The 15427-nt window shown below is 37.3% G+C and overlaps 1 protein-coding gene across 1 annotated transcript; it reads left to right on the plus strand.

The window, feature by feature from the left end:
- The first annotated feature begins 1662 nt into the window (after nt 1-1662).
- Nucleotides 1663-4312, plus strand: LOC110920766 (arginine decarboxylase). Its single transcript, XM_022164961.2, has one exon. The coding sequence runs from the start codon at nt 2034-2036 to the stop codon at nt 4137-4139; it is 2106 nt and encodes a 701-aa protein (XP_022020653.1). The 5' UTR covers nt 1663-2033; the 3' UTR covers nt 4140-4312.
- Nucleotides 4313-15427: the final 11115 nt, after the last annotated feature.

The following is a 15427-nucleotide window of genomic DNA, read 5'->3' on the forward strand; positions in this document are numbered from 1 at the left end:
CATGGTTTTCCTGGTTTTTCCTGGGGTGTCACAGATATAAAACCGGTGCCGGTATCTAATCGTACTGTATCAATTGAATTTTGGCACCAACTCGATATTTTTTTTTGGCGTTGTTCGGGATTGATACTTTCAGTTCGATATGATACAATATTTTGCACACTGTTATCTTTGATTATCGTACTGAACACTTTCAATACCGGTACCAATACTCAATTTTAGTGATTTTTGGGATCAATACTTTCATTACCAGTAGGGTACCAAGCTCATCCCTTGTCCATTGAGTTGATAGACCGGAAGTAGAGAACATGATAACCTAAGTGGTCCATTGACTACAGGGGTCGGGGTGCCCCGGGCTCCTCTATTTTTTTCGCTTCATAGTTTTAATTAAACCAAAATTTTTGATTTTTTTTGTGGTGTAAAATATTTGATTTTGAGAGGCCGACCTTCCCTGATTTTTCGTTCAATCTCTGCCATCGGTTTATTAGCCAATGAAGTTTACTAGCCAATGAACTTTAGCTCAACTTGCATTGGAGGGGAAGTGAAAATTTAAATGGAAGGCCACATGTCTCGAGTTTTAATTCAATCTTACCTAAGGTTTACCGTCATGGGCCTTTGAGCATCAGGTTTTCTCCGGAATTAGAGATGTCGGGTTTGGGCTACCCAGCACTGTCTGCGATTGCAGATATACAAGATCGCCTTTTGTGATTGTGTTACCCGGGTGACTGAACTTTTGTTTATTCGTTTTGGAGGCAAGAGTGACTTTTATTAAACCCAACTTAAAACAGCCGCAGACTAGCAAGTTGCTAGCACGGTACAATCACACCCACACACTCGTGCAGATAAGGAACCAAAAAATAAAACAAGTCAAACAAGCTGCAAAAACGAAAGCTCGCTGGCAGCCCTAACCCAAAACACTTTGCCAATTTATATTTATAACTGATAAAAAAAAAAAAAAAAGTGGTCCGTTGACCAGGTGACCGGAGTTTTAATTTCTTAACTAATATTAAAAGAATAATTTTCTTACAAGTTATTCTAATGGTTAGTCACTTGTTTCTCTCTTTAAGCCGAGGTCCTAAGTTCAACTCTCACTAGCATCAATTTAAAGGAAATTGGTGATGACAACTAAGTTTAGAACTAGACCTCTCTGAAGGTTGCCAGATCGAAACCAAACCAAAGCGGGTTTTACTGCATTGGGCCGTCGGGCGGACAAGTTTTTCCCGGAACTGGTGGCGCAGGTTTGCATCCAACTCTGAGCGTTATGAAAAAAGGGATGCATTTGCTCGGTTGAAGACATCTTGGATGCTTATCCGATGACTTAGTTGGCCGCCCTACGTGAGGGTTTTTCCCGGTTCGGAAGACGAGTGTATCCAGATGTGGTGAATTTTGTCAGTAACTCGTTTGGAGGATTCGTTGGCCATTATCCATTGGGAATAGCCCAATGGTGTTGGTGAATTAGTTAAGGTGTAGAATAGGTGGAGGTCATGGGTTCAATCCCCATGACATGCAAGTTTAGCCATTCAAAAAAAAAAAAAAAAAAAAAAAAAAAAAAAAAAAAAAACAATAGAAAATATTAAAACAATAATAAATATTAATATTAAAATTAAAAGTTGGAGTCTTGTGGCCAACGGCAACCTATAAAAACCTCTATATAAAGCCACATCAACTCCCATACAATTCTCACCCACTTCCACATTTCTCCTTTCTGGATTCCTCACATCTCTCCAATCTCACCGTTAGGTTTCCGTCACCTTCTTTTGCATGACACAATTCCCACACATTCGTTAACTTTCTCCTCCGTTAATTTTGAACCCCAATTTTTCTTCAAACTTTCTAATTTATTCTTCTGAGCGATAATTCTGGAGATACCGGCGTTAATACCAAACGTTGAAATTTGAAAAACAACCATTTGTTCAATTCAGCCCCCCTGCTTCTTTTGCGGGGATAGCCGGGGCTCCGGCCTCGGCGGGTTATAGCCAATTTCAGTCCCTACAATTCTTTCGTTCTTCCATTCCACCCCCCACACCGGGGAAGAGATGCCGGCCCTAACGTTTTCCGTTGACGCCGCCATGGCAGCTCTTGCAGTCGCTTGGGACACCTCTCTTCCCGTTAACGCTGACGTCACTCTTTGGACGCCGTCTCATTCTAACGCTCTGTACAAGATCGACGGTTGGGGCGCGCCATACTTCGCCATTAACAGTTCCGGTAACGTCACCGTTCGTCCTCACGGCGACCGTACGATGGACCACCAGGAGATAGATCTTTTAAAGGTCGTTAAGAAGGTTTCCGATTCGAAATCCACCGGTGGTTTAGACCTGCACCTGCCGGTCATCATCCGGTTTCCCGACGTGTTGAAAAACCGCCTCGAATGTCTTCAAACGGCGTTTAATTACGCCGTTAAATACAACGGTTATGGTTCTTTTTATCAAGGTGTTTATCCGGTGAAATGTAATCAGGATCGGTTTGTTGTAGAGGACATTGTTAAATTCGGATCAGAGTTTCGGTTCGGGTTGGAAGCGGGTTCGAAACCGGAGCTTCTTCTTGCAATGAGTTGTTTATGTAAAGGTAGTTCTGAATCTTTACTTATTTGTAATGGTTTTAAAGATGTTGAGTATGTTGAATTGGCGTTAATTGCGCGAAAGCTTTCGTTAAATACGGTTATTGTACTTGAACAAGAGGAAGAATTGGATTCGGTTATAGATGTTAGTATGAAGCTAGGTGTTCGGCCGGTTGTTGGCGTTCGTGCGAAGCTTAGAACGAAGCATTCGGGTCATTTTGGAGCGACATCTGGGGAGAAAGGGAAGTTCGGGCTTACTACGACGCAAATCGTTCGTGTTGTGAGAAAGCTTGAGCAATGTGGGATGTTGGATTGTTTCCAGTTGCTTCATTTTCATATCGGGTCGCAGATACCTACGACGGAGCTGCTTGCTGATGGCGTTGGTGAAGCTGCGCAGATTTACTGCGAGTTGGTCCGCCTTGGTGCTTCGATGAAAGTTATTGATATAGGTGGTGGGCTTGGGATTGATTACGACGGGTCGAAATCCGCTAGTTCTGATGTTTCTGTTAGTTATACTTTGGACGAATATGCAATGGCGGTTGTTCAGGCGGTTAAGTTTGTTTGCGATAGGAATTCGGTGAAGCATCCTGTGATTTGTAGCGAGAGTGGGCGTGCTCTCGTGTCACACCATTCGGTTTTAATATTTGAGGCGGTTTCGTCCAGCAAGTACACAGTTCCGACCATGTCGTCTTTTGACGTTCAGGGTTTCGTCGAGCAGCTCCCGGAGGACGTGCATTCCGACTACAATAACCTGTCACAGTCTGCGGTTAGAGGGGATTACGAAGCATGTTTGGCTTATGCCGATCAGTTGAAACAGAGATGTGTTGAGAAGTTTAAAGACGGGTCATTGGATATCGAACAATTGGCTGCTACCGATGGGTTGTGTGATTTTGTCGAAAAGAAAATCGGGGCGTCGGATCCTGTAACCACTTATCATGTTAATCTTTCGGTTTTCACATCCGTTCCGGATTTCTGGGGGATAGAACAGCTGTTCCCGATTGTTCCAATCCATCGTCTAGACGAATGCCCAACACGAAGAGGGATTTTATCGGATCTAACGTGTGACAGTGACGGAAAGATCGACAAGTTTATCGGAGGTGAATCGAGTTTACCTCTTCATGAATTGGAAGGAGAAAACGGGATGAAGTACTATTTAGGGATGTTCTTAGGAGGGGCTTACGAGGAGGCCCTCGGGGGTGTCCACAATCTGTTCGGTGGTCCGAGTGTGGTTCGTGTCTCTCAGAGCGATGGTCCGTTTGGCTTCGCGGTTACAAGCGCCAGGCCTGGTCCATCCTGCAGCGATGTTCTGCGTTCAATGCAGCACGAGCCAGAGATCATGTTTGAGACACTTAAGCACAGGATTGAAGAATATGTTCATGGTGACGGTAACATGGGTGGAGCTATGATTGCCGGTGGAATCGCTCAGTCTTTTAATAACATGCCTTATCTGACCGTAGGGTCTTCTTGCTGCTTGACTGCCGCAAGCGACAATAACGGGTATTATTACTGTTCTGATGAAGATTTCACTGCCGGAGCTGATACGGTTACTGGTGATGATGAGCCGTGGTCCTATGTCTGTGCTTGAGAGAACAATTATCTTTTATTTAGTTTTGTTTTGCTCACTTATTCCATGAACAAGATATAAGAGAGCTTTTTGATAAACTATTGAAGTTAGATTTGGGGAATTGTTATGTAGCCAAATTCTGTTGTTATGTACATTTGATTTTTATTAATTCATTCCCCAGTACTTCTTTACAACTTATTGCCATGTGTGTAAAATCACTTCCATATAATAAACTCTTGCTTGCTATTGAAACGGCCAGCCACTATACGTTTGAATCTTAAAAACGAAGCGACCTGTCCTGAGAATTTAGTTCAGCGGTTAATTGGCATGTCCTTCCCAGTGGAGATGCAGGTTCAATTCCTGTTTGGGCCATTTTCGATGGACATCTGGGTGAACGGACGAATCGGGGCTTTAATCCCGGGTTCGAACCTGACGGGGGGCGAGGGTTTACGGATTATATCCGGTTTCCGCGCATCAGGGGGCACGGTCTTATGGTGGTCGAGGAGTCGACCTTGGACATAGCCCCGAGCAGGGTGGGTTTACGCGTGAGATTCTTTGCCGTTCAAAAAGAAAAACTAAGCTGCCTTTTTTTGAAAGGTATGTTTACTTGCATAATATTCTTAGTTAACTTGTAAAGTGGTTCAATGGATCTTAATATGCGATGGGTACCATGTAGGCCATTTTAATGGGAAAAGATTCTTGAAAAGCTATCAATGATTCCCATTTTCTATTTTTGTGTATGTGGTTGTGATTACCTACTGTTATGCGTATCTTTTGGCGATGACTTTTATCTTAAGCGAATTCGTTTGAGAAACTATGATCTCTTTTGGTGTTTGGTTGTTAAGAAATGCCGTCATTTCTTAAATTGGCGAACTAATTTGCGTGTTAAAAAGGTCAACGTTTCACTATCTTTAGAGGAAATGAATAAACATTATCCAAAACGCGTTGAATGTTCAGGTTTTTTTTTTGTAAACACGTTGTTTGTTATGCTTTGACCAGTGGTGGAAGTTGTTGACGTCACCTGAAAAGCATGTCACGAAAATAATCAGGTTTTATGTTGTAAATCAACCATCATGTTTGGGTTGACCAGTGAACCCGTTTAATTAAACACATGGACCTGGCAACATGTTTAACCTATATCTTACAAGCCCCAACCCGTTTACAACTTGATTACAAACTGTCAATCCGTTTACAACCCGTCAACTCATTTAGATAAATGGGTCCAATGGGTCGTGTTCTGATTACATGATTTATTTGCTAGGGCTAGGGTTGATGTTTTTTTGACACGAATAAATATACGGGTCGTGTTTGGGTTCAACGATTCAACCTGCCACAATTGAATTGACACCCGTTATATGATGCTGACCCATGAATCATTTGGTCCACAACTCTTAAGCCTTCAACTTTTACGGATTTTGTTATCGGATATTCCTATCCTGTGTTTATCGTCTAAAATACGAGCGAAACAGCTTGTGAGCCACAAGGGTTAATGTGGTCCTATCTTTGTGACAGCATTAGTATTCTTTTTTGGTGGGTGAGAAAGCTGCAGCCTTTAGAATATTGTTTTGGAGTTGGTTATGATGATGGTTGTACACTTGTACTAGAATATTTTGAGCATTTGTTTGTTAAAAGTTAAGAGCCAAGCAAATCTAGCAGGAAAATGAGTGTGCTTGCTAGACAACAAACTGGAACAGCAACTTGTAGTTTGACCTTTCATGCTTTCAAACATCAAGTTCAAAATAAATTGGATAGATATGCTCTTCTATTCATGTATGTACTATATGCATTAATATTTGTACCCTAAGGCTAACTGACTTGTGGCTTTGTGATGCCAAGTTGCCAACCCAATTGTCTTAGCTATGAGTTGTATTGTTGGATTGTACTGTACAAACCATCAATGCATATGCATATTCATGTGGTGAGACTTTTTGACAGGCTTTGCCAGATTTGGGTTAATTGGTTTGTTGGGTTCTGGGTCCATGGGCAAAGTGGCGAAGTATAGTAGTGGCCCGGGGTGCCCTGGCTCCACTGATTTTTTACTCGTAGTGTTAATTTTATCAGAAATTTTCGATTTTTTTAGGGTAAAATCTTGGATTTTTGAGAGTCCAGTCCTCACTGATTTGGATTTTGAGAGTCCGACACACTGATTTTTCGTTCAAGCTTCGTCACTGCGTGGGCATGTAGATAAGATGCTCTATTGAAATTGGTATAAGCAGTCGCCGGGTAAGACAGCCCGTTCAATAACCAATCTCGTTGTCTAACATCGTTTCGTTATATAACATTGTTTATACCCTGAGATGAATAATCTAGGAAGAACATGACTAAAGTCGAAACTGCATTTATCAAGTGAAATGGATTATGATAGGGAGTTTTAGCCTTTACGCACTAAATCAAATCAAACATTAGGTGAAAAGAAAAAAATATTATTTAACAAGTGATTGTTTTAGTTTTTTATTAGATCCGATCACCACTTAAGAGATACGAAATTAACTAATTAAATCACAGAAGTTTTAAAGTGGTCATTATATATTTGATTCACTAAAATACCAAACTATATAGAATCTTCATAGCAGTTCTTTTATTTTCGATTATTAAAATAAAATTCTAACCTTAAAATCTGAAAGCATGACTTTAAGGAAAAACGATCTTTTTTATGTCATATTACATATATCCTTCATCTGTATATTAGATATTATACATATAACTAAAAAAGACCAAAGGGTTAAAACACCTTAACATTCAACATCACGTTGTACATTCTTAATCAATCATTTCAACATCACCAGATTAGTTTGGTGTTTTTCACCAATTATGTAGTTATAATAATTATCCATGAAGTCTAGCATATAATATAAATTTGTTTTGAGTTTTTTCTACAATTTTGTGTTTTTTTGTCTGATTACAAAACTTTTAGTTGAATATTTGACTTATATACTCAAATCATATTTACGAACGATGTCATTATTAGTAACAAAAAATCCTAGGGCTCGGTTGGGGATTGGGCCAGACCGATCCAGATCATAAGATTTTCATTAGGAAAGAGAGAGCGTTGTGACTCATGCCATGAAGTTACCAAGAGGACTCAAACGAGTATTTGGGCGTCATAAACTTTTGGACATAGTCACTTAAGATGTTCATACTGAATGTGTTATAGTTAGTTAAAATGTTCAATTGTTCATGTTGATCGTGTTAAAGGTTGGTTGTCGTCACACATTTAGAGTGATGAACTTTTGTTATATGATAAACATCTCTCTCTAAAGGTGCAACACATTCACATGTATTTCCTTGCTAGTGTATTAGAGTATCAACTATGGGAAGACCTAAAAATGCAGTCACGCCACACCAGTCTAGGTTGCCTCGTGAGCGCATGTGGACGACTCCCTCCCCTCATCCCTTTTCTCCTCCTCTTCTCACAGAATCTGTCACTAATGGTTTCATCACTTTCCCTTCCACATTAGCCACAAACATCACCAAAAAATGGCTCATTGATGACTCTCTTACCTTTTACACGAGCTTGAGAGCAACAACACAAAGCAGTGACAGATACATAACTTTTTTTGAACAACGAACAAAGAATGGACCAACTCTGATTCAGGTCGGGTCAGAAATCGCACTTTTGCTAACATTTTTTGTAAGTCCTAATAGTAGAATAATTAGGATAAGCAAGCAAGTTATTTTCAATATATTCGATAATCATTTTCAATTGGTTAGTTAGCTGAGTAAATAAAAAACAAATTTGAATTCCATTAAACAAAATTAAACAATTAATAATCAATTAAACAAAGTTAAACTTGAATTCCAATAAACAAAATTAAACAACTAATAATCAATTAAACAAAGTTAAACAAGAAAACAAAGGATTGGACAATAAATATAAAAGGTAGGTTTTTTTTCATGACTTTCTACGGTGGGCCTATGATTTATCATAAAGGTGTCTCAAATTGGGCTAGAAAATAAAAAACAAAATTTTAAAGAGTAAAAAATTTATATCTTATGTGGGCCTACAGTGGGCCTTCGCCCACCCTTTGGCCTATTAACAACGTGGATCCGCCTCTGACAGAAAGGTATATCCCTCTTTTCTCAAATTGATCTATCTTGTTACTAAGTTGTTTACTGATTTTACGTCACATGTGACTTGAATATATTTCTATTCTATTTTATTATTATGATAGACCCAAACTCTGATATGTCACATGTAACTCGAATACATTCTATTCTATGGTAGAGTCAAACATTAGTGATTTTATGTCACATGTGACTCGAATATATTCTATTCTATTAGGCTACATGATATGGGGTCCGTCCCCCTACCGTCTTGGATCGGTGCCGGTGTGAACACCGTGCCGCCCCTCCCCCCCGTCCCGTTCTTGCCGTTTGCAACGGTCCAAGAAATGTGGGGCCCCAATCGAATATGACCGTTAAAAAAAAACAAATTGATAATTATTAATTGAAAAATAGCGGCTATTTTTTAAATACTCCCCCATTTCACTTCCATTTTTATAAATACTTACCTCTTTTACTCATTTTTTCACAACTTTTCACCCACTACAATATCACATCTCTCTCACATTTTATAACCCTCTTCCCTTTTTATAAAAACTCATCTATTTTTATACTCGCTAGCACCCCATCTCTCTATAAAAAATTATCAGGTCTTCACCTTCTCCCATTTCTTCAATTTCTTCTATGTCTTCATCGTCTTCGTCTGCGTGGTATTCATCATCTTCGGAAGAGGATGGTATTATGCACAACATGATTATGAACGCGGCTCAGGTCTTCATGGCGGCTGATGAAGGGTCGTCCCAACGGCTAACTAGACGAGCAAAATATAACCGAGACCAAGAAGGTATTTTACTTTTTTTCCTTATGTTTTATATAGATTTGAAAATGTATTTTATTATTAATTCATTTATGTTTCGTTTTAAATTTATAGCCGGCCACGATAAACTAGTAGCCGATTATTTTGCTGACGAACCCGTGTACCCAGCCGAGATTTTTCGACGTCGGTTCCGCATGAGTCGTACACTGTTTTTACGTATTACAGGCGACATGGCCCAGTCTGATCCGTTTTTTACATTGCGAAACGACGCTAGGGGGCAAAGGGGTTTTAGTAATTTACAAAAATGTACGTCGGCCATTCGCCAACTTGCGTACGAATACGCACCCGATGCGTTAGACGAATGTATTAGGATGTCTGAAAGAACCGCACGTCGATGTTTGCACAAGTTTTGCGAATGGGTTGTCAAATTGTATAGCAAGCGATACCTGCGAAAACCGAACGCAAACGACGTTCAAAAATTATATCAAGCACACGAACAGAGACATGGTTTCCCAGGAATGCTCGGGAGCATTGATTACATGCACTGGCCGTGGCAGAACTGCCCAGTTGCCTGGCAAGGTCAGTATACTAGGGGAGATCATGGACATCCGACTATTATTCTAGAGGCTGTTGCGTCACAGGATCTCTGGATATGGCATGCTTTTTTTGGTCTACCTGGTTCGCTCAATGACCTTAACATCATATACCAGTCACAGATATTTGAGGATGTAGTGGCGGGTACAGGTCCAGACACAAGCTTTACGGTTTCGGGGGTGGAATACAGGCGAGGTTACTACCTAGCCGATGGGATATACCCAACGTACTCGACAATCGTTAAAACTATTACGCACCCGACAGACGACAAAAGAAAAAAGTTTGCGAAGTTTCAAGAGGGTGCGAGAAAAGATATTGAACGGACTTTTGGTGTTCTACAAAAAAATGGCACATCATTGAACATCCAGCACGTTCGTAACGGACTTGGTGGAGTACATTTGGAACAACGCTCAAAACGAACCCGGCCACGACATGGAAGACGAAGACTAGTAGCTTATTTTAATATATTAGGATATTTTTAAGTTTATTTTTTTAACTTTATTTTTTTTAAGTTTATGTTTTTTTTTTAAATTTATTTTTTTTAAGTTTAATTTTTTTTTAAGTTTATGTAATATTTTTTAATATTAATGAAAATATTTTGTTACTTTATTTATTAAATGTTAAAAAAAAGTTGAAGATTAAAAAAAATAAAAAAACATAAAAGTGGTGGAGGACTATGACTAGGACCATCCTCCCATGCCCTCTAGTTTTGGAGGATGATCCATCATTGGGAGGACTATGACGTGTCGCCTACGTGGCGGATCATCCTCCAAGGATGGACCATCACCATATCCACTAGCCTTATATTATGATAGACCCAAACTCTGATATGTCACATGTGACTCGAATACATTCTATTCTATTCTATTCTATTCTATTCTATGGTAGAGTCAAACTATGATATTATCATGTTACGCCTTTCGTCAATAAAATTCATATTTAATAAAGATTTCATAAAAGGTCATTTTAGAGCCGTCCCCGAGAACTTTCAAAAATATTTAGGCTTTGGGTGACAAAAAAAATTGGGTCCAAAATTGTGGTTGGGGGAAATGAATTAAAAAAACAAAGCCTTGGTGGTGGAGTCAAGGCTTGAATTTGAGACCTTTACATTATCTTGAGATGGTTTTTCCACTCCACCACCAACATTTTTTTGTATAATGAGTAGATGCATGTATTAAATATATAATTAAGTATATATATAAAAGCTCATAGAAACCTTTTGGACCCTTTAAAAATTTGGGCCTCGAGTGACGTCACAGGTTAGCCGGTCCAAGAGCCGGCCGTCATTTATAAACACATTCTATTCTATTATATGGTAGAGCCAAACTCTAATATTATCATGTGTCACACCCTGGCTTTGCGGAAGCGTGGTTAATTTGGTGTGACTTCTTAATACCATAGCTTAATCATAACAAAGCTATATGAAAATAAAACCATGCAAGATCATCCATTGAATTAAGTTTTAAAACATAAGTAACACAACATTGTCTTAAGGCGTTGACTCATGCAACGGACACTACAACCTGATAACATAAAAACATTGTTTGAAAGACACAACACCAACATGAAATAAACGCAGTTTAAGGACTGTGACTCGTCCAGGTAAAAGTCACATCCCTTAAACTTGGATGACCTCGAAACTCTTATGCAGCGGAAAAACGTAGCATACCGCGCCAGATCTTTAGTTCCCTGAAATACATGTAAGTTGGAAAAATCAACAAAAATTGTTGAGCGAGTTCATGTGTAAGTGAGTAATAAAACCTTTGTATGTATAAAATCCTGGTATGTAGCAAATAAGGAAAAAGAGATCACCAATTTGCAAGGCCATTGATATGTGTGAAGTGCAAGTAGGAAGACTCAAACCTAGCGGATTTTGCGTTGGGTACAAAGTCACCCCGAGGTCCGTTATGCTGGGCCTGGGGCTGGGCTCGCTACACCCAGATAGATCTACCGCTACTGTCCCTCGGTCCTACAATGAGGATTAATGGCCTCAAGTTGCGCCTACCCACTCACATGATCTAAGTAGTAACTCTCCTTACGCAAACCATACCATGTAAAAGTACTTGTAATCATAGTAACATGTACTTCACCCCCGCAGTTTAGAAAACTGAAAACAGTTAAGAGAAAAGGGGGACATGAACTCACAGTGGTGCGTCTCTATCAAGAAGATCTCCTGATCAATCTGCTGTGCGACGACCTACACGTACTAACTTCTATTAGACGGACGGCCGTGCCTTAGCTTAAGGTTTAATGTCTTTGGGAAATAGTTAGACAACTATTTCGTGTTTATACTTTGCAAATATTTGGTAAATATTTTCCTTCCCAAGGATGGGGGCTTCAATACATGTGCGTTTGTAAATTTTCGAAATATATTATTAAGTCTCACTTAAAAATATATGTTAATCCTTTCTCCAAAACATAAATATTTTTCCCAAAAATATTATATTTTATTACATATAATTTTCCCAAAAATAATACCTTTGTCAAAATACGCGTTCACTAGTATTTTTCCGAAAATCCAAAGTTACGTTTAAAGATCGGGTGGTATTAATAGTACCGTTGTAACTTAATATTTATTGTGAAGGCGTTCGTATTATTTTGGAATCGTTAACATTTGGTAATATTATTTTTACCCTAAAAATAATATTTGTATAGTTCACAAAATAATCATAAAAATCTCACAAGTGTTGTTATGAAATATATATATATAGGGTAAGGATAGTGTAAAAAGTGCTCAAAGTGTGAGAAGTGTAAGAAGTGTATTATAACACTATATATAATACTATATAACACCATATAAACGTAGTATAACAATATGTAACACCATATAATACCATATAACACTATGTAATACTATATATCATTATATAACAAATATAACACTATACATCTATCATAGACATGCTATCAGACAACCTATAGTGTTATATTTGTTATATAATGATATATAGTGTTACATAGTGTTATATGGTATTATATGGTGTTACATATTGTTATACGGTGTTTATATGGTGTTATATAGTATTATATATAGTGTTATAGTATACTTCTTACACTTCTCACACTTTAAGCACTTTTTACAGGATCCTCTACCTATATATATATATATCAAATATATATTTATCAAGTTTTATTTTGTGAAAATCCCACCTCCGACACTTAGAAATGTTGTAAATAAAATCGTGGCGAAATTTACATTTTTGAAAACAAGTTAGAAATATATTTATAACACTTGTGGTGAAAATATTTCCAAGTGTTAGGTTTTTGGAAAAATTTCGCCAGAGTTTCCCCTGTAACTGGAGGTGGCCACGCTTTCAAGCGTATCATTTTCCTTTATAATTTCAAACAACAATTTTCTCAATCAACAATAAACAATATTCAAACCATCAAACTAGTCAAAATAGATATAATTCGCAAAAATACATGAACTTGTGGTTTATCCAAAATAGGTAGTAACTTTCCATTACTTTTAATGGATCTTTGTATAAATCAACTCGGTTTCTTGAGAGTCTCGTCTTTAACGAAAATAAATTTCCACAACTTCTTGTCAAAAATTTACAAAAATAGTTCTTTTGTCAAATCTTTGTGTTACACAAGTGTCTACACACTTGTGTGTTCATAAAAATCACCTTTGTTAAGAAAGATCCGACTTTAAAGACATGATTTCTTTTGACACTTGGTCCTTTGAAAATACCACTTGTAGATCCGTAGATCTACTAGTTTACAAGTCTATTTCATAAGAAAGATCGTCTTTACACAAGTTCATGTTTGATATGTAGTAGTGTTCATCATTTAACCTCTTTCATACTTTAACATAATCTAGGTCATGTTACATGAACATGACTTAACCTGGTTAGATGACGATCCGAGCTACTACTAGCATAGATCAACACTAAATAATCATAATAAAACAAGCCTTACAAGTTTTACACAACTCTATTGCTTTTATCCAACATGTTTATCATCTTTGTAAACTTTTAGTATGTCATCTTGTATGTTCATAATTTTTAACCGACAAAGTTCATTTTAACCACTTTAGAATAGATCAAGAAGGCGTTTAGAGTCACTTACTACTAGCTCAAGGCTAGGGAAGAAACCAGTCGGAAATCAAGTGGATAAAAGCAATCTAGTGAGGTCCTTCGCAATCCGAGTGCACCGAGGTTCCTTATATGCGATCCTTAACCCTTGTAGATGCTTGGAATGGATTGATCAAGATTGAAAAGATGATGGATGGGTGTGTGTGTGTGTGTGTCTTCGGCCGTGAGGAGCAAGGAGGGAGAGAGAGGAGTGATTTCTTCTAAGTGTGGGTTATGTGATAATGGACATAAGCTTGTTACTTATAGACAACTAGGTTATAACCCGCGAATACTCGCGGTTGGGATATTTAAATTTTATTAAATAAAACCGTATATATTTTTTAAAAATGAATAATGCATGACGAATAAGGTATATTAACTAAGCGTTAACGTCTGCAAAATAAAAATACTTATCAAATATAAGAAAAAAACAAACTTGATCATATTGGTTTACATGATTATTAAAAATAATCTTAAATTATTGGAACCCCGACACGTCGTTCTGGAGGACGAATTAAAGCTTATTAAGAGAACTTCTCGGTTTAGACCACTTAAATTATGTAAAGATTTATTTAAAATGTACGATGTGCAGCGAGATAAATATATTAATTTATTAAAAAATACGAATTATTGAAAGTTTATTATTATTATTATTATTATTATTATTATTATTATTAATGGATTAATATTCCACTAAAGAAGTATGAAAACAATAAAACATGGTAAAAAGAAAATCAATTAACTTAGATACATGCAATACTTATCATCTTACATAAGACCCAACATTTTAATTGTCACTTAACATTGTCACTTGTCAGCCCTTACCGACACTTAACAAAATATAAATGAAATTACTTACAAAGTTAAATACAATTATAATTTATAAATGAAGAAAAGACATAAAACTAAATGCATCACAAATAGAACAATATATGTCTCACAACCGTATCCCATTCAGTTGTCAAATACAAAGTGTTTTCAAGCTTTTCAACTTCTTCTATCCACTATCCACGTCTCCTCATCACTTAGCAAGTTAGTAACTTGCTCTTCATTGAGCTTAAATCCATATCATTGACCACCAGCAAGCCAACAAATCTATTGTTACATAAATTAAAGCAGCAACAATTATAGAGACTTATTTGCTATATTAATACTTAAAAATATAAAACCATTTAAAAACTGAAAATCGTTTATTACAAATACATGATCCATCCATGCAATGTTTTGAATTGATATGATGATCTATTTCCAAGTACCACAAAAAATGTTGTTGATGCGCAGTATTGTAATAATGTATATAATCCCCAAGGTAAATCCTCCCTACTTGTATTAGATATATTGGGCAACATCGTAATGATTTGTTCAGCGCATTTGAGAATACTTTCTTGACAGACCAAAATTACCTAAAAGTAATCTATTTTTTTAAGGTCAAGTGAGCAATACTATAGAAGTACAAAAGATATATGAGATGTAGCATGCACCTTGTTGAATGATACAGGTTCATAAGCTTCATATGATGGCTATTGTCTATCTTAGGCTTGTCCATGTCTTTTTGGAGATTCCCTACAAAGTGAAAGAAACTTCAAACAATAGTGAGGTGTCAAGGAGAAGCTTAATTTCTGCAACATGTTTACCTGAAAATCAACACAAGTCACCATACACCAACAACATAGTCAATAATAAGTCCAAACAAATGAACTAAATACATTAATTTTGTACCCCTCGACCAGCAAACATTTTGTATATTATTCAGAAGTTATTATGAACAATATGTTTTTTCAAATATTTTATTGAATTATGTTATTTTTAATTTAATTGAC

Source organism: Helianthus annuus, chromosome 17 (genome assembly GCF_002127325.2).
Source record: "Helianthus annuus cultivar XRQ/B chromosome 17, HanXRQr2.0-SUNRISE, whole genome shotgun sequence".
NCBI lineage: Eukaryota > Viridiplantae > Streptophyta > Magnoliopsida > Asterales > Asteraceae > Helianthus > Helianthus annuus.